At 40.6% G+C, this 19,852-nt stretch overlaps 1 protein-coding gene across 2 annotated transcripts in view; it reads right to left on the reverse strand.

The window, feature by feature from the left end:
- Positions 1-165: 165 nt before the first annotated feature.
- Positions 166-19,852, reverse strand: part of LOC117549190 (protein unc-13 homolog C-like) — a 100,467-nt gene continuing 80,780 nt past the window's right edge. For both annotated transcript variants that reach the window (XM_034220849.1, XM_034220850.1), the window contains 7 exons: positions 18,862-18,985; positions 18,308-18,367; positions 14,849-14,929; positions 9,651-9,798; positions 5,131-5,223; positions 3,208-3,367; positions 166-1,812 (listed from right to left, as the gene is read on the reverse strand). In XM_034220849.1, coding sequence (XP_034076740.1) covers positions 1,527-1,812; positions 3,208-3,367; positions 5,131-5,223; positions 9,651-9,798; positions 14,849-14,929; positions 18,308-18,367; positions 18,862-18,985 — 952 coding nt within the window. In that variant the 3' untranslated portion in view covers positions 166-1,526. The remainder of the gene's footprint in view (positions 1,813-3,207; positions 3,368-5,130; positions 5,224-9,650; positions 9,799-14,848; positions 14,930-18,307; positions 18,368-18,861; positions 18,986-19,852) is intronic.

Raw genomic sequence — 19,852 nt, forward strand, 5'->3', positions numbered from 1 at the left:
GAGTACATTATTTTCAATGTTTTGATATTCTAATTTTCAACAACTCAGCTCTACCTAAATATGAAGCTTCAATCTTAAAAGCCCCATGATCAACACACATGCTACATGTATGTGTTAGAGAGATGCTTGCTCCAACGATTGCTCAAAATGACCCAGATGTTTAAACACATTTGCACATACTTTATGCACATTGAAGAAAAGTAGACTTTTGTACAATATCTCACTAAATATATTTACATGACATACAATTCGCCATCAGTGCAATACATAGGAATGTTGCATATTTACCAAATGTTACTCTTTCCTTTATGAAGAAAATAAATTCCAATGACAGAAGCTGATATAACTAATTTGTAAAGTAACATGTGCAACTTTCATATTGGTTAACAGCTTCACAGGAAATAAAAAAAATAAAATCTTATTACCACCCTATCAATAATCATTATATCAAGCATTGAAAAAGTAATAGATCACATGTACATATTTCATCATATATCATACATGTAATGGATTGCTTTTGTACAAATATTTTATATAACTTTGGCAGTTTATCAGGAACAAAGTTATCGGAAAAATATGAAACAATAATATCAAACTGTCAGTAATGTCATATACAGTAAGCTTGCCTTCCAAAGCTCATGTTCACAGTGGTCATTCAGAAAGGCTGGAAGCTGATGGCCAAAAACAAGGAACAAAAGCCCGAAGAAAAAAAAAAGGAAAACATTTCCATCCTTTCTGCTAAGACTGTTAGCACTGGAGGCTGTCGTCATTGTTGTCATGGTTATAAAATTACAAACACCTATGAAGGTTTACATAGCAGTCATCGCCATTTAAAAAAACATGGTCTATTTTCAGGTCGACATAAAATACAAACAGTTTGAAGGCAAGGGGACAGGACCCTGCTCGGTGGTCACTGGAATCATGGGAGAGACATGACCGAGAAGAGGACATGCACAACAGTGCTGTGAGGAAGAACGTGAAGCCAAAAAACGAGGGTGCAAAATGAAAAGACTCTGCAACAATCAAAACGCCACACTGTCAGAAAACGACTTACACCGGACAAAATAATCGAGCAAATTTCAAACATACTAAGTTCACCATAATTCATATACGTTGGTTTTGTTCTTTTTTTCACTGGTTTGGCACTTTATTGGAACAAATTTCTGTTCAAAAAGACTAAATGTTGTACAAAAGGTATTTCATGTCTCGTTAACATAACTCGTAGAATATAGTACTTAATAGTAAGCATACGGTAAGTAAACACTTGTACATACTGTAGTTTTTAAAATGAACATTCCAACAGATGTTTTACGCACATGCACAAAAACAAACAAACACAACTCTCTCTCTCTGTCACTGTCTTGCTGCCTCACCACATGTGGGCCTCCTGCGCTTCTCTTTGGACATTCTCCAGCTTCTCTTCAGAAAGAACATCTGTTGCTACTGCCCTTTCTCCTTCTCCCCTTTTCTATTCATCTTCCACTCAAGACAACACAACTCTTTTAATACTGCGTTTTTGCTGCACATTACGACACTTCCTCCGCCGAGCGTGTGTCCGTCTTGAGACGCACAAACTCTTTGGCCACCTCGTCGGTGGTCCTTTGAGAGAGTATCCTCATGATGGTGAGGCCGGTTTCGTCCATGGAGACGCTCTTCACCAGCGGGTAGTTTGCGGAGCAGCTGCCATTGTCCGCCAGCTCTTTGAGCTGAATCACCGTCATGCCGATGATGCGGTCGTCGCGAGCAAAGCAGTAGTCCTTCACTGAGACGTGGAGCTCGTAGACCTCCGGACCATGTTCGTTACTGAGAACACTGCGGAGGAAAGACACCGAGAGATCAGAGAGGGGACAAATATTATGTTCACATGCAAAATCAGGGCTGTTTTACTACACTGCAGTACTATATAACAGGACATTAAAAGGAGATGATTAAACCTGGATAATAGAAAAGTCAGTTACCATTTCAAACTGTCAAAAGGGTTGAAAGTCACTTAAAATTAACTTGACTTTTATGTAATTTTTTAAAGATGGATCAAATTAAACAAAAAGTGTCACTCTGAGGAATTGTTCATGGACACACACTGATTGCTTTTGGATACTGACATTTGGATTTCTTGGCAGCTGGATATAATGTCAGTAGAAGTCTCTGGCAACTACCGAAAAACCTTCTTAGTATCTGTGTGGCTGTGATGAGTCGTTTCAATCATGCTTTGCAAGTTGAATGAATTGCTCTATTCAAATTCTTCTTTGTTTCAAACCATATTTTTGTTTCAGGTTATTTTCTGATATCCCCAGCAACTTTTACGACTTCTTAAAATTAAAATGACATGCCAGAAGTGAATCCAAATGCAGACAGCCCTGAGCCTGCACTGATCGCGAAGGCGTTGCTACATCTCGCACTAAAACCGTTTAAGCTGTGTGACTTTAGTTGGATCGGCTCAGAATGAGAAGAGACAAGCCTAAAGATTCATCAAACCGTCTCTTCACTTCCTTCAAGAGTTTCAATGAAGCAAAAGTGTCGGTAAAGCAATTTGAACTCCACTCACAACCTACAACTTCTGGAACAACTTTTGGAGTAAGGTATTACAGGTATCATGTTTTATGTAGGTTGCTGGAGGAAAGACTTTAGTGTGCAGAAAGCATACTGAACACTTCTCTGAAGATACTGTTAAATGGTTATGGTACAGGATGTCTCAGAAATGTGACTTTTAGGTTGTATGTACATTATAGGCTTGGGGAGTCACAGATTATTTGTAACAGGATTATGTAATCAGGATACAACAAAAAAGGTTACTTTATTCACTTAAAGTTACATAAAAAAATGAGTGATCAGATTATTGGTACTACTGTTCTGTAGGTCTATCACATAATTTAAAAGGACACATTTGTTATACTAAATATCTTGGTTTCTTCCTGGTTACATTGTTCTGTTGCGTTACATAAGACACTTAAGTAACAAAAAACATATTATTTTCTCTTGTTTTTTGCATTTCATATTCTAACGGAAAGTAATTAGGATACATTACTTTCATATTTTGATACTTAGTTTAAGTTACTAATAATATTTTATAACATGTAACTAATTATTGTAACATAATTTAAGTAACCCTTCCATCCCAGGTAATAATCATAGGTGCTTTTAAACATGCCCTAGTCTTTGCCTCCTTTCTCCTCCCCTCTGTAACGAACACTCAGCACGGTGACTTACTATTGGAATGTTTCGTTGTACTTTGGTGACCAGTTGTTATTCTTGGTCTTGGTGCTGAATTTGCGCTTCTTGTCAGCCAGGTGCGGTCCCACGGCGTTGACCTCTACAAACGGCCGGAACATGGCGTTGGTCTGCCAGATGAGGTTGTTCACTGCGACCACTGAGAAACACACACAAATATTTATCAGAAGTGTAGATAAGGTTTAAGGTAAAGCGGATCCTCGTCAAACATTAGCTTTGTTTAAATGTATTCTTGGCCCCATTATTGGAAGTGTCTTTATCCTCTTCACCAAGATGATTGTCTGAATGTATACCCATTTGTATTTTATGGTGAGATGCTTTCAGAGCAAGTACAAAACAATTTGATAGCAGATACATTTCCACCTCTCTGGAATATTATTGGTAATCATCTTAAGATGTAAGTGCCTGTGAGTCAAATTGCAACATTATCCTTATGCAGAACATTTAGCATGGTCGATACATCAACCATAAAATGCTGAGATACTGATTCTATTTTGGTCTGTTATGGTTGTCAAGGGAAAATAATAAAGAAAGGCTAAAGTGCATGTTTTTATCCTGTCAAAATAGAAACATCCATCTATGATTGCTATAGTAACCTCGCTGGCAATCACATTGTCATGTAACTGCTGTGGGCTGATTACAGCTGATTGCCAGCTGCAGTGCATATGGTGCGACTTCAGGAGGGGGAAGGGAAATCATTGGCATTGATGAGTCCGATCGTTGTCGCCGACATTTAGGAAACAATGATCTGGAGGATAGGAGAGTCATACTGTAGACGCAGGTTCTTGGTTGTAACAACATTGATCTGCTGATGTCGCTAGATGTCATCAAGATTCCTAACTGCGAAAACGTTGTGCTAATCCATCATGTAAATGTGGAGTTATTTGAGTGGATAAATTAACACCTTGACAAACTCATTTTCTTGCCACTGCTAGTGTCTTTTTATAATTCTGTCGCAATACATCCGTAAATTGTCAAAACATTTGATGAAAAGCCCCACATGTTATGGCACATTTCCACTGCAACGGGGTAGCCCCGTTTAAGCGTCCCTAAGCGTCCTTGCTCAGGCCTCGGGCTGCCTCGCTGGCCGTCTGAGGCCGTGACGCATTTCCATTACAGTTTAGGACCTGGGGTAGCAACGCAGTGTAGGCAGGGCGATCGGCTTTGTTGTTCCGTCGAGCTCCCGCTGGATTTTATCATCCCCAATGAGATGTAGGAACGTCGTCACCTCCTCGGTCGACCACGGTGTGCTTTTCTTTGACGTTGCCATTTTTGTAGCTCCTCTGTTTACAAAAATGCTGTTTATAAAAATGCTGCAAGCTTGCTTCTAGATATATATGCGACGCTAGGGATGATCTTGCGCGCGATCTTGTGACGATTCTCTCTGACCAATCAGCAGTCGAGAGTGTTGACGTCACTAGTTCAGCCCTGGCCTGATAGAACCACGATTTTATGTGGCCGGAAAAAGAGGAAAAACGTACCCGCTAGCCGGTGCTAGGCTATATGGAAAGGCCACCAAAAACTGGCCTGGCCGCTTGAGGACGATTAAGGACGGCTACCCGCTGCAGTGGAAATGCGCCATTAAACTGTTGGTGGTACTAGCGTTGCAGATAAAAACACTTTTCCAAGCAATACATGATAAGTGACTTCCTCAGTGACTACAAGAATAAAACACGAGACCTATATAGTTAGTACTGTACAACCCCAGCTGTGTGTTAATGTCCTTATTTTCTGTTCAAAGCAGACATTTATAACAATGCTGCTAATCATGGCACAGCAGCACTATCATATAAATGAGATTACCGCCATGAGCTGTCCATGCTGTGTCTTTGAACATGTGCAGGTGTTAATACTATTAAACAGGAATGTCACAAAGTAAGTCTGGGTAAAGGTGATGCTTACCCTTCACGCTGACTTTGTGCTCTCCAGTGCCAGGGTGAGAGATGAGAGTCACTTGCATCGACACCTCCCCCACGGATCCGTTGGATGACTGACCTGGACACACACCAAAACAACAACAGGAGAATTTAAAAGAGGCATAATAGAAATCACAGAGAAGAAATAGAGGGATCGGGTAACCAAAATAAAGCCAGAGTGAGAGAGATGGAGAGAGGATGAAAGGAGACAATCCAAAACTGTAGGTGCAGCTTTTTTCGTGGATGAGGTATCCAGAAATTGATCCAAACAGCGGTGTATAAACACCTCTCTGTGTCAAAGCTGAAAAACTAAACCCAGGGTAAAGGAAGGGGAGTAGACTTGGTTTCACCCCTATTAGAGCCCAGTAGCAACAACAGCCAGGGTTTACTTTCGCTTGAGGCTGAACAAGTAAAACAACAAGGATAGAAAAAAGAAACATGAAGTAATCCGATTGGTTTGAAGGCCACGGAGGAGGCAGATGGTGTGAAGGGAAACGCTCAAAAAATAATGTTGTGCTCAGTTAAATCATCAAACCGTCCAAGTCGACAGAAGCACAATCAAAACATTGGATTTGGCTATATTCTAAATTAAAGCAAAACAACGTACAAGAAAGGAGTGAGAGAGGAGAGGGGGGAGGGGGGAGGGGGGTGTGGGCATCACACCTCGCGCAATTACATCAAAACCAAAGGTTCAATCACACAGGGACATGTTTCTGCCAGGAAACGATTTGATTTCTGACAATGTGTCTCACAGGGCTTCCTGACTCGTGTTTCATCCCGCCCCGGGACAATAAGATATTGAACACTGGATGGTGTGCTGATGTGGTTGGTTAAAGAGCATGATCCAATATATTATCAATATGTGCCGAACATGCGGTGCAACTTATAATAAAGGGTAATGAAGAAACAAACCTCCTGATTTATTGTAATAAGGCCCCGAGAGGCTGAGGGCAAAACAACAATTCTGCTGCACAATTAAGCCCTGGACTTTTGGGAAATGAACCGAGCAACGGCACTGCACATTTACTTCAGCTACAACGGTTGAAATAGTTTTAAATAAATAGATTTTGTATGTTTTCCCGGACACCGTCACACAGCAGATACTCGAATGGGGAGTTTAAGGGAGAGCTGATTGGGAATAAGAAGAATGGCACATAAGGTAGATAATGGAGAATAAAAGCAGATCAATCTGTGGTGGCAGAGTCAGCAGATAAAGTGAGGAAAAGGCTAACAAAAGGACAGAGTAGTAACTGATAAGAGGGGTGAGTTGTAGACATTAATTGTTGCAGAGTTGCGGTTAATTGATTGAAAGTGTTGCCCTTTACTGTCTCGAATAACGTTAGCCTGAATGCACAGAAAGTGAGACATCAAAAAGAAGATTCCTTTTCAGGCAGAACGCTGTTAAACATTTGCTGTATGAACAAAGATAATAGAACAAAGACCATCTATAGGGCATTGTGAGGGCATCCATAGTGAATTATCTTGCTTTCCTAATGCTTTATGACTACACTAATTAGTATACATTTTGAAGCCATAAGGATGCAGCAGTGATTTATGTAAATGCATAAAAAGCATTACACTTTAATTACCAGCAACAATAAAAAGTCATGATAAAGCCTGCAATATTAAAGATGCCTCAATATGTATTCATTAGCATACTGAGTCCTGACCTCACTTGCTTATCGAGGTGGATATAGGAGAGCAAAGCTCGGCATTATGTATTTTAGCACCATTAGTAAACCTCTTGTAGCTAAAGCATATATGAGACTCTTATTATCAGCCGCAACAGTGAGGTTGGTGTGTGTGTGTGCGTCTGTGTGTGTGTGTGTGTGCGTATCTGTGTGTGTCTGTGTGTGTGTGTGTGTGTGCGTCTGTGTGTATGTGTGTGTGTGTGTGCGTATCTGTGTGTGTGTGTGTGTATGTGTGTATGTGTGTGTGTCTGTGTGTGTGCATGTGTGTGTGTCTGTGTGCGTCTCTGTGTGTGTATGTGTTTGTGTGCGTCTCTGTGTGTGTGTCTGTGTTTGTCTGTGTATGTGTGTGTATGTATGTGTGTGTGTGTCTGTGTGTGTGTGTCTGTGTGTGTGTGTATGTGTGTGTGTGTGTGTGTGTGTATGTGTGTGTGTGTGCATCTCTGTGTGTCTGTTTGTCTGTGTATGTGTGTGTCTGTGTGTGTATATGTGTGTATGTGTGTGTGTGCGTCTGTGTGTGTGTGTGTGCGTGTGTGTGTCTCTCTGTGTGTGTGTCTGTGTATGTCTGTGTGTGTGTGTGCGTCTATGTGTGTGTGTGTCTGTGTGTGTGTCTGTGTGTCTGTGTGTGTGTGCGTCTCTGTGTGTGTGTGTGTGTCTGTGTGTGTGTCTGTGTGTGTGTGTCTGTGTGTATGTGTATGTGTGTGTGTGTGCGTCTGTGTGTACGGGTGTCTGTGTATGTGTGTGTATGTGTGTGTGTCTGTGTGTGTGTGCGTCTCTGTGTGTGTCTGTGTGTGTGTGTGTGTGTGTGTGTGTGTGCATCTCTGTGTGTGTGTGTGTCTGTGTGTGTGTGTATGTGTGTCTGTGTGTGTGTGTGTGTGTGTGCGTGTGTGTATGTGTGTCTGTGTGTGTGGTGTATGTGTGTGTGTGTGTGTGTGTGTGTGTGTTGTGTTGCGTGTGTGTGTGTGTGTCTGTGTGTGTGTTGTATGTGTGTCCTGTGTGTGTGTGTGTGTGTGTGTGTGTGTGTGTGTGTGTGTGTGTGTGTGTGTGTGCGTGTGTGTATGTGTGTGTCATCATGGAATAATGTCTTTCTGGAGACACCTGCTGCACGAGGACCTTCCAATGATGAGGTTTTCATCACTAATTATTCAGGTGTTTCTACTTCTGTCTGTCTGTCTGTCTAGCTGGGGACAGATTATGTGACCATGTGATGCTGCAACTGTGCAAATGCAGTTACGAAAGCTTACAGGTGTGCAGCTCAGATCAAAGTAAAGGTCAAGTTCAAAGATGGGAGTGGTGCAATTAAGGGCGCTGGAAAAAGGGAGGTAGAAACATAACGAAGCGGCCTTTTGGACCCCACTTTGAGCCCCTGGTCTGATTTAAAGTCACTGCTGGTGTGATCTGATTGCAAAATTGTCTGTAGTTCAACACAAGTCACAGCTTTAAAGTGTTATGACTGAAACTATAGTGTATTGAAAAGTATTATGTATGTTTATGAGTGTAGTTACGATGAATTATAGATGGCCTCTTTATGAACTATAAGGGTGGTGTGTTGTTTTTTTTTATAGAAAGTGTTACTTAAAGATGTGTTATTATTACTGTCCAGTGATGTAGCTTCAAATAGCTATGAGGCTTCAACACTCTCTAACAAACAGGAAGAGGGGAATAGACGAGAGCATAGCATGGTCTAAATGTGTCAGAGCACAGGGGTTGCTGATTAATGAAATGGTCTCCACTGTGCTTCATCAAGCATCATCACATCCCCACACTGTTTACTGTCCTAATGCCCATCTACCACCTCACTAGTTCCACGTATAGGCTGCAAGACACAGAGAGAATGGATGCTCGTAGGTCCTGCTGCCTGCCTGACTAGCTTTCTGCCTTTGCCATCTTGTTTCCTGCTGCCAGCCTATGCATCGTTCTGCAAGGCTGAGCACACTGAGCAGCCGGGAGCTTAAAGCTTCCACGCCCCACTGGGCAGACTTCCCACTCGAATCTCTCCGGACACCTTGTTAGAGATGGAGTAACAACGTTCCACATAGAGACGGATGGATGTGACGACAACAGATAAAGAGGGTCTGTGATGACAGAGGGAACGAGCGCAAATGGGAATTTATACATTTCACACTTCGGATGTACCTTATACGTTTGTGTCATGACAGGGTTTGTATGTGTTTCTAATAAGGAAGAGAGAAATAGAGCATAGAAGTCTTCCAGCCCCTCAGGCTATGGGGTGAAGTGGCCAGTGGAAAGTTTGCTTATTTCTTTTCTCCTGAACGCAATAAAGGACTTAAACAGTTAAGGGGATGAATGCAATTACTGCGATTTCCGTTGCAACCAAAGAACATGACGTGACACAGAGAGATCCTCAGAGCACATAGACTGTTGTGGAAAGGAAGCTAACACTGATGGGAAAACAGAAATATATAACGCTCAAAAGAAGCCAGGACTGGAGTCATTATTTGTAATCACTTCTAACAACAAATAGAAGCAGCTGCTGATTTGCTGGTAGTAAGGCTTTTCACCTGTATCACTTAAAATATACTGTTACAGGAGCAAATGGCTGTGTGACCTCATGTTAATCACTAATAGAGTTAATCAAGTTGAATTGGAATATGTTTACTCTTAACTAGTGTCAGACAAAAGGGCTGTGACACAATAGTTTCCACAATAATTAGCATGGTACAGCATCACATGGTCTTGCTGAAATGTTGTGTCTTTATAACAAACAGAGCCCCAACCTACGTTTTTCATTATTTGAATGCTGAGGTAAAGCCACTCCCTAAACTGAAACGTAATTCAATCTTGGCTAGCTCATTACCTTGAGAGGTTTGGGTGCATATATATTTCTTGATCAAGGCATCTGTAGGTTGAGTGTAAAGGCTGAGAGCATATTTGAGGGACCTCATATCGGGGCTCTTTTCCAGGAAGGTTTTCTTCAGCCCGTTTCCTCCAGCATGGAAGTATTGCTGTAAAAAAACAAACAGGAAGGAACAGATTTATACTTCATCCTGAGGTGAACATAAACTTTGAAACAGCATTGAACTCTTGTTTAGATCACAGAAGACAGGATACAGATGGCTGAGAGAAAAGCCCATTATTATGTGGACAGTGTGCATTTCACAAGGAGGGGGAAACACTTTAGCAAGACCAGACAAGAGACAACAGTAAGTGCCCCTTTTGTAGCTAATGACCATGCATTTAAATCTGAAACCCATGCTTGGTTGGTTAATGCACATTTGTCCTGTTAAGCACAGACAGGGCTTTGCTTCCTCTTCCAACCCTGTCACCACTCCCACATGTGGAGGATTGGAGGGTGACCAAGGACAGATCTTATTAAAAAAGGAGGTGTTGCTGAAAAGTGAAGATGAGTACTCGGAGAGACTGTCTCAACCCTTTTTTTGTTTTGTCCTTGCTCTCCTCTGTAACACATGATCATTATAGGAACACAGGTTTATTTGTCGGGCTGTTTGCAGAGTTAGTGTAGGGTCTGTTGTCGTGATCAAAGTAAAAAAAGGAGATATGCCTCATAACCTCAAAGGCACTGGACACAATTTAAAATACAGTAGACAGAGATTGCATTTAGCTGCCAGGTGACATTTGAGCCACATCATTACATTACATGTTAGACGCTTTTATCCAAAGCGACTAACATACTCAATACTGTGGGCAATCCCCACAGGAGCAATTTGGGGTGAAGTGTCTTGCCCAGGGACACACTGGCCGTTTCTCAATCTCGAGGATACTGGCTTCCAAGTCAATATTTCAAGGATGCTACGTCATCGAGTGCCGCAGAAGGACTGTTCCAATCTCCAGCATACTTGGAAGGCCGCATTCTTGGTTTGGGGGACATTTTGAGGCTGCACATGGGTAGACTTCGCGTCCTTAAAATCCCCACAATGCTTTGCGCACGGACCAATTTCAAAAACCCTTGCGGAGAATGGCTGAACCGACGCAGCACACATTTAAATGTAAGTGGCGTAGAACATGTGTTGATAAATATGTTACTTTGTTACATTTGTTTGTTATCACCAAAAATGTGTTCCGTGAAAGTAAGTTCATAATTAGATAGACATCGTGAGGTATTTATTTTCTGTACAGTTTATGTTGAAACCGTTAGAGAGAGTGGCACACTTGTTAGCCTGTTCCATTCTTTTTCCGAAGCCGTGGCTTGGAAGTATACTTGATTCGTTTCTGAAGGAAGTGACTTGGAAGTACACGACTACCAAGCAAGCATCCTCGCGATTGAGAAACGGCCTCTGACTGTTGTGGGGTTTGAACCTGTGACCCCCTGATCCGAACACCAAGGAACGACCCACTGCACCACACGCCTCCCACATCATCGCCATCCCACATGGAATGACGCTCCCCACGCTGGTTGGTAATTGTTTTTTGACCGGGGTCTGCACTTTGAACTGACTCAGCACAGTATGAGGCACTGTTTTCCTCCTCACTTATAACTCATGAGTTACAACATTTGTCTGGCATTTGCCATTTGTGGATGATGCATAAGCTGTCATGCAGGGGGTGACACTTGGGTGGAGTTTACCCAGAGAAAGACACAAAAAACACACAATCAATTATATATTGCGCGATATATTCATAAATATAGCCTACAGCGAGCGAACACATCTAATCAAAGGTGAATGCTTTCCTTGACAAACTGAACCAAAGCTTCACTTACTGTCAGTAATGATGAAGCTGCAGCTTTTGGAGAAATGTTTTATAATATGGGTGTAGAGGAAACTTCTGTGTAGCTATGCAGTGGGAGTCACCGACTCAGGAAGGAGACACGGGAAGAGCAGTAGCTTTGATGTCAAACACTGGTGGTTTATTTGGAGTTAACGGCCGGAGGATTCACATCACAAGTCCAAGAGTCAGAGGTTCTGACTTCACGGTAGAGTTGCCACGTCAATTCTGAAGAACTCTACCCCAGACCCATGTATTTAGCTAGTTCAGAGAGCATCATCAACATGCTGCATAACAAGATAGAATGATAACACCTCTATCAGCTGACGCCAACAGGCAGGAACAGGGAGACAAAACACTGAGAGCACAGCAGCCAAGGTTACAGGTGCCTGTGCTCAGTCAGGACAGTTTGAACTGATACACTGGGTCAAAGTTATGGGCCTTGGAAAATATTCCACAACAATGGGTACATGCTGCAGTTGGTATTGCTGCTAGTTGGAGAACTCAAATCAAATTCAAAGGTTAAGATTTACTGAAGTGTCCTTTCATCAAAGGTCATAATATCTACACTACTGTATGTCCTACCCCCACGTCTAACTATATAAAAAAAGCGCATTTCCATAAAATCTTAACAGTTTTTATTGTCAGTTTTCAAAGAAGGATAGGTTCAAACCGACTACAAAATAGACCATTAAATAGCTCTCCTCTCTTGACTTCATGAAAAATCTAAGCAAACCAGCATTCAAAATAAAAGAAGTTCCCAAATAATACACCCTACACATGACAACAGGAATTTTAATAACAGGGTGTTATGTTTCAAATTCGTTTTTTAAGAAAAAGAGAATACATAATCCCATGTGTAGTCCATCCACACACAACTCTATCTAGAACAACAAAGCTGGATTTGGTGGGAAAGCTAAGTGTCTTTCTTCTGCGATCACTCACAGGTCAGAGTTTACAGAAGGGAACGAATGGTGCATTATGGGGAATCAGTTAAATGGACTGCAAGCCATCTGCCAACAGGTCTTTGGGGCAGTGCATCAACCCATTATCCCCCATTAGTTTCCACAGAAGTTCAAAGTTCAGTCCAGATAAATTATTGTCAGTTAGATAATCACTACATGCACTTAGAAATATATAAATGCAATACTGGGGCTGAAACACATACTTTGGCTTGTTAATACCATATGTGTCCGGCAGTGGCTCAGTTAGTAGGGTCTTGGACTGTGAGCCTTATGGTCGCCGGTTCAAGTCCCCGAACAGACCTAAATATGGAGTTCACCTCCTGGGCCCTGCCGTGGTGCCCTTGAGAAAGGCACCGGGCAACCCCCTTCCTCCCATTGCTCCCCGCTGTACAATAGCTGCCCACTGCTCCTAGACTCCTGGTACTAGGATGGGTTAAATGCAGAGGCCAAATGTCACTGTGTGTGCTCTGCATGTGTGACCATTAAATAGTCTATTCTACAGTATATGTGCCCTGTGGGTAACATTAAGACCTAATGCTGGTAGTTAATCATCGTGTCTGTACTAGTCAATATGTACAGTACATTAAGTTCCTATTAAACTAATGTCTTTGTTTATTATCTCAGAATAAGAATATATTTATTGTCATTATGATCAGGTACGACAAAGTGTAGTTAGCCTCTCTCAAGTAGGAACAATGAAATACCAGCAGTGATAAAAGCAATAGTAGCAGCAAGGTAAGGCATTAGGTATATTCAATTAAATGGTAATCTTTAGCTACAGAATTTACATAATAATAATAAATAGATGGTAAAATAAAAATATGTTGTTTATATTAATGGTGTAGAGGTGTGTGTATACGTGTGTCACAGTCCTTGGTGTGTGTGTGTGTGTGTGTGTGTGTGTGTGTGTGTGTGTGTGTGTGTGTGTGTGTGTGTGTGTGTGTAGGTGTGTGTGTAGGTGTGTTTTAACAGTCATTATAATGTGTTCTGTGGTTAAGCAGGGATGGGTATGATGGCTGTTCTTAAGTTTGTTCTTTTGTAGATCCCAAGTTCAAAGCTGTTGTCCTGCAGTATGAAGAATGTGACGCAAACAACCCTACATATACATCTAGCTTTCTATCCTTAATCAGCTAACTCTCCTAAGGCATTACTGATCTGTGCTAATTTACTTATCTCAATGGAGAGCTGATGAACACAAAATGCAGCGACATGATTGATCTAAACCTGCAGGTAGTTTCCTTGGAGACGGCAGAATCAATTAGATTTCTCTGCACTTTATGATGCAGTGTTTCCCAAGTGGCCCCTCCACCATAACTCTTTTCTTATCCCTGCAGAACTCAGGCTGGGTCTGGAAATGGTCTCACGATCCCTTAACAACAAACAGTCGCATGGCAGTAAATGAACAGCGCTGCATTTCAAACCTTATTTTGCTGAGAAACTTCGGGCATCTTTCCATATTTCTAGATATGAATTACATCTCTCAAATTGGTCCAGACTAAGCAGTGTGTCACTTATTTGGATGCATCATCTGTTTGCAGCTACATTGAGTTCACCAGTCAGAAGTAGGGCTGCTCGATTATGGCAATAATTTGAGTCAATAATTGACATCACGATTATTACAAACGATTATTCATTTACTTTGAAAACATCCATTTATTGAAAAAAAATGGAAGAGTATATTTTAAACAGTTGATTACCCTGAACTTTAAGGATAATTCAACTGAAAAACCAATTTAAAAAAAAAACTAAAAAAAAAAACTTTTTTTTTTTTTTTTTTAAAAATCGTTTTATTTCGATTACGTTGTTTTCTTAATCGTTGCAAGCCAAAATCGTAATTGCGATTAAAATACGATTAAAAGCACATGAAAAGTAATGTGTTTGAAAAATTTAAAAAAGTGTCTTTGCTTTTTCTTTTTGCAATTTGTGAGTGTACAAATAATCTCTCTATATTTTATATAAAATAAATCATATTAATATAAACACACATCATGCATTACAGGTTTATTGAAAGCACCTTTTGCATGTTAGAATCTTTACATAAACATTACTAGTGGACCAGTCAAGCATTAACTGTATGCCATGTTTGCTTTAAACCAGCCTTCTAAAACATTAGACAGAGTAAGAGAGGAAAGCAGAAGAGGGTCAATTACATCTCTGGCCAGTCCGTCCCCAGCTCATGACATGAGCAACGGCCTCACCATTTTCCGTGTCTTTGATTTACACAACTCTCATTAAAGGCCATTTGCATTTCTCTGCTCTGCTATGCTTTATGTGCCTCTCCTGTCTTTTTCTAAAGGTCAAGCTTAGCCATCCAGGTGTCTACTCCCTGTACAGCCAACAGTGTAATCAAAGCCATAAAACTCACCTTGATGGTGGGAAGCACGAGGTCCAGGGCTGCACACTGTCGTGGAGTCAGACTTCTGGCTTCCTCTCGGGTCACATGCTCCTGGAGGGAGGAACAAAAGGCACGTTCAAACGCTTTACATTTAAGATGAATGTGGAAGACCTTAGGTGCACCATGGCACCTCAGCAGGAGGGGGAGTAGTTAGTTACCTTTCATAAATCAGCAGCAATTGCAGTCATTTAAAACCCCTGTTATGCAGCAAGGCACCCAGAGGTTTAACAAATCGAGTTTAATCAAGAAAAATGTTGTTTGTAGTCCGTGAATGTATTACTTCTGTCTCAGCCTTATTTCCCAGGTGTTTTCCTCATAGGCACAAAGAGAATAGCATTAGTGCTTTATGAAAAGGGGCTTTGAAGAAACTAAATCACAGATGCAAACGGTGCTACGTTAGCCCTGACTTACTGACTTTCACATCTGGTCCCTTGTGTGTCTTAGTGCTAGCTGCTAAGAATGAACCAACATGAACTATTCTACAAGAAGTGTGCACAATGTGCAGCACTGTGAAATGATACTCCCCATCCTTTAAATTAAAGGCTCCAGACTAAACAGACATACATGTATTCTATATTCATAATATGAAGTTCTTATTACAAATTGAGACTGAGACGGAAAAAAGTTCTTTCAACAAAATGGAGCAACTATATTCTGCAACAAAACTAAAGCATTAATAATGTAGTTGTCTCTTTTTGATGCCAACATTAAACTGGGCCCACTTGACTGTGTATTGACTCAGTTCCAGTAATCTCCCAAACCGATGAAAACAATGTGGTGAGTACCAAAATAACTGAGGGCCGCAGGCAGGAATAAATAGTTCTCCCTAATGAAAACACCATGATGCAGATGTATACATGTATGCACGTACGCAGCATATGCTAAGGCAGATAAGTGCAGCCCAACGGAAATGATTGTGAAAATAGCCCTGCAAACATTGTTGTTTGTTTCAGACAACAACATATCAGCCCAATTAACTCTGCTGCAAATCCCCACCATTACATGAGTCAAAGTTCAGAGCACTTGAATATTAAGGTATTCATAATACAAAGTAGGTATAATGTAATGTAATGTAACCCCTGTAGTACATGAGGTTATATGCATGCATTAATAATACAATATAATATAATGGAGTTTATAAAATAAGGATGTAACACATTTTAACAAACACAGCAAGAAACACAATACATATGTATACTGAAATACATAAAACAAAAACAGTCATAATCATAAATAACAAGCTTTGGGAGAGAGACGGAAACAACCAGCTGGACCCAGAAGTTCCCACAAAGAACATTTTACACACAAAACACCAACATCAGTACAAACACAACATCAGGTAAACACACACACACACACACACACAACACACACACAACACACACACACACACCACTCACACACACACACACACACACACACACACAACACACACACACATATAGGTACATAGACAGTTATTCATTTGCATCTCGCATTTGAATGTGAAATAAAATTCCTCTCTGAGGTATTGTCATAGCGCTGTTATTAGTGAAACCACAGTGTACCCACTGATCCGAGCCAGTGCCTACTTGGAGCCCCGGGGATTACACATCCTCCGGTCACATGCGCAATTAGACACCAGGCTGGCTAGTGTTGCACTGAGTTACACTTTCAAATGGAAAAGCCAGTAGGACCATATGCAAAACCCATGGTCTCTAATCTGGGCGTCAAAATCAACAGTGCTTTTAAATGAGATAAACAGATAAACTCTGTGGTTGAGTCCAGTTTTTATCACTTGAGGCTCCTGTCCAAAATTAAACCGGTTTATCCTTTTTAGACTTTGAGCGTGTAATTCATGCCTTTGTTTCTACGCGTCTAGATGACTGTAATGCACTTTATGCCGGCCTAAACAAGACCTCGCTGGCACGCCTGCAGCTGGTACAAAACGCTGCGACTCCGCTGCTTACAGGAACACGCAAGCATGAGCACATCACACCAATTCTGGCTTCCCTCCACTGGCTTCCTGTCCATTTTAGAGTTCATTTTAAGATTGTATTGCTTGTTTTTAAATCGCTTAATGGGCTGGCCCCTCAGTACATCTCCGACCTCCTAAAGGTCAGGGTTCATACACTTTTTCACCAATGATTTTCAATGACTTTTCCATGACTTCTCCATGACCTTTACCTAATTTCCCATGACCAAAAAAATTACTCTTTCTCAGCGGTACCACTGAAAATGGTTTATTTTAACATGGAACAGGAAAATAAGGTCTGCATATGAAACATGTTGTGCCTATCTAAAACAAATCCAATAGTAGGCTTACTAGCTTCTACACGCTAAAGCAACTCAAATCTCTCACCAGCAAAACACCTCGTCAGTTAAATGCCATTTTACGTTTCATTACTATACGATACAGTATTTATTATCATTATAGTATTACTATTTCGGCGATTAGATAAAATATAAATTATATTTGATGCAACTTTAGTTACATTTCCATTACTTTTCTAAAACCTTGGGAAAAATATTGTTTTCCATAACTTTTTCAGGGCCTGGAATTAGCAATTAGAATTTCCATGACTTTTCCAGGTTTTTAATGACCGTAAGAACCCTGAAAGGTGTACACCCCATCAAGGGCTTTGAGGTCGGCTGATCAGCTGCTGCTGGTAGTCCCTAAAACCAAGAAAAAGACCAGGGGAGACCGAGCCTTCTCAGCGGTAGCCCCCAGGCTCTGGAACGACCTGCCCCCCCCATGTCAAATTGTCGCCCACCCTCCAAACTTTTAAGTCCCGCCTGAAGACCCACCTCTTTGCCCTCGCTTTCGAGTCAGTCTGAGCTGTTTTATCGATTTGTATGCTTTTATTGTCTGTCCATAGCCTTTGTGTACCGTGTATTAATTCTTATGTGTGCCTTTTATCCTTTTATATTTTCTTATGTGTGCCTTTTATCTATTATTGTAATATTATATTTTATTATAATGTTATGTTTGGTTTGAAGCACTTTGGTAAACCCTTTTTATTATGTACTATACAAATAAAGTGGATTGGATTGGATTACATAATGATGCTTCCAAATGACATAACCCATCTACATTTGTAGATGAATTCCATATGCATAAATAACTGCAGCCAACGGATCATTTTATTTCCTATTAAATACTTTTAATTGATAATTACAGAAATATTTTTTTTTAAACTCTTGGAAGTTATCATGATGTGATTAATGCTGATATTTAGTTACATTTCTACCAAAAAGGCTCTTGAGAAAGTGTATTGCGTTGCGTTTATGTGGAGCTGTATTATCTGATAATTCATCGTATATGCAGTTTACAATGTAGTACATAATGTTCAGCCAAATTAGAGATGTCATGGTTTACTGAGATAACAATGAGTGGGTTTAGCTTAGCTAAGATTAGAAAAACCCGCCTTGGGTTTCTCCAACAATTACCTTCAGTTTGGACAGCTGTCCCAAGTCCTTGGCAGCATTGAAGATCATCTGAGCTCCTTGCTGTTGGACAGACAGATATTTAAATCATTACACAAGGAATAGATTACATTTTAAATGACTGTATAAATTAGGATTATAAAATATAAAGCAAGTGAAGATGAAGGGTTACAATTCTCAACACGCAGTTATTACAGTTATTGTGTTTTCATTTTTTTTTGGAAGCTCCAAGAAACAAAAATGTTTGAAGACTGCTTGACGTGAATTGCACTTTCATATGTCCATCGACAACAACAACTAAAACAGTAAATGCGATTTTCCAAAATGAAAAATGTCGACACGTATTTTAGACAAGGATTAACAATTCTCCCCACGTGTGAAGATTTAGAGATGCCATGTTGTTTCATCTCATGTACAGTAATTTGTGTGTTATGAGGGGGAGCTGAACAGATGGAGGAAATCGAAAAAGAGACAGGCGGAGAAGAGGAGGGAGGTGGAGGCCGAGGGATGGAAATATAACAGAGAAACGAAGGAGACAGATAATTGATCCAACTCACGCTCTGGTCATTCAGAGGAGGAAGAACTATTGTTGTCTCGATGATGTTCAGTACGATTTTCCAAAGCTCTTTGAGGACTCGTTTCAGCACAGTCTTTTCACAGATCTTGGCAAATAACATCAAACTGCAGAGCGGAAAAAGAAGGCCGTTTGTTAGGTCAACACTCTGAGCATGTGTCTCAAACAGAGCCAGCATGAATGGAGGCTTCAACAAGTGATTCATAAATAATGTTATTAAATGAATAAAAAACACCTGTGATTCATAGAATAAAATGCAGCAGCTATGTGCTTTAATCTCACCGCATTGTGCAAGAAGGGTCTAAGAGACAGGAGGGAGGATTTGGTATTACCATATCATTAAGAGGATTCCCTGTAATACCCTATTGGCCTCAATCTTGCTATGAAAAATGGTGGAGAGAGATTCCTAGAGCTCAGCTGAACCATATCACCACTTCGGTTCTTTCAAGAACGACACAGAATAAATACAGTTCATAGGTTGAATTAATAGACATTCACAGATACTGCAAGTCTTTTTTTTCTGAAAACAAATGTAAATGGTAATTATTATATGCTGCATTATTCATTTTATTAGCAGTTTTATTCACAATGTATTCATCAACATAACAAAATGTTCTTAATATTGAATTGAGGGCATATCAATGATGCAGGACACTTGCATATAGTGTAACATTATAGCCTCTGACAAGGGACTTGTCTCTATTCTTGTTTTGCTCGATCTCAGTGCTGCATTTGATACTATCGATCATGATATCTTATTGCAAAGACGAGAGCACTTAGTTGGCATACAGGGAACTGCTTTAGACTGGTTAAGGTCCTATCTAGCTGAACGCTCTCAGTTTGTACGTGTCAATGATGAATCTTCCACGCAAACCAAAGTTAACCATGGAGTGCCACAGGGCTCAGTGCTCGGACCTATTTTGTTCACATTATATATGCTTCCGTTAGGCAATATTATAAGGAATCATTCTGTA

Source organism: Gymnodraco acuticeps, unplaced genomic scaffold (genome assembly GCF_902827175.1).
Source record: "Gymnodraco acuticeps unplaced genomic scaffold, fGymAcu1.1, whole genome shotgun sequence".
In the NCBI taxonomy this organism is placed as follows: Eukaryota; Metazoa; Chordata; class Actinopteri; order Perciformes; family Bathydraconidae; genus Gymnodraco; species Gymnodraco acuticeps.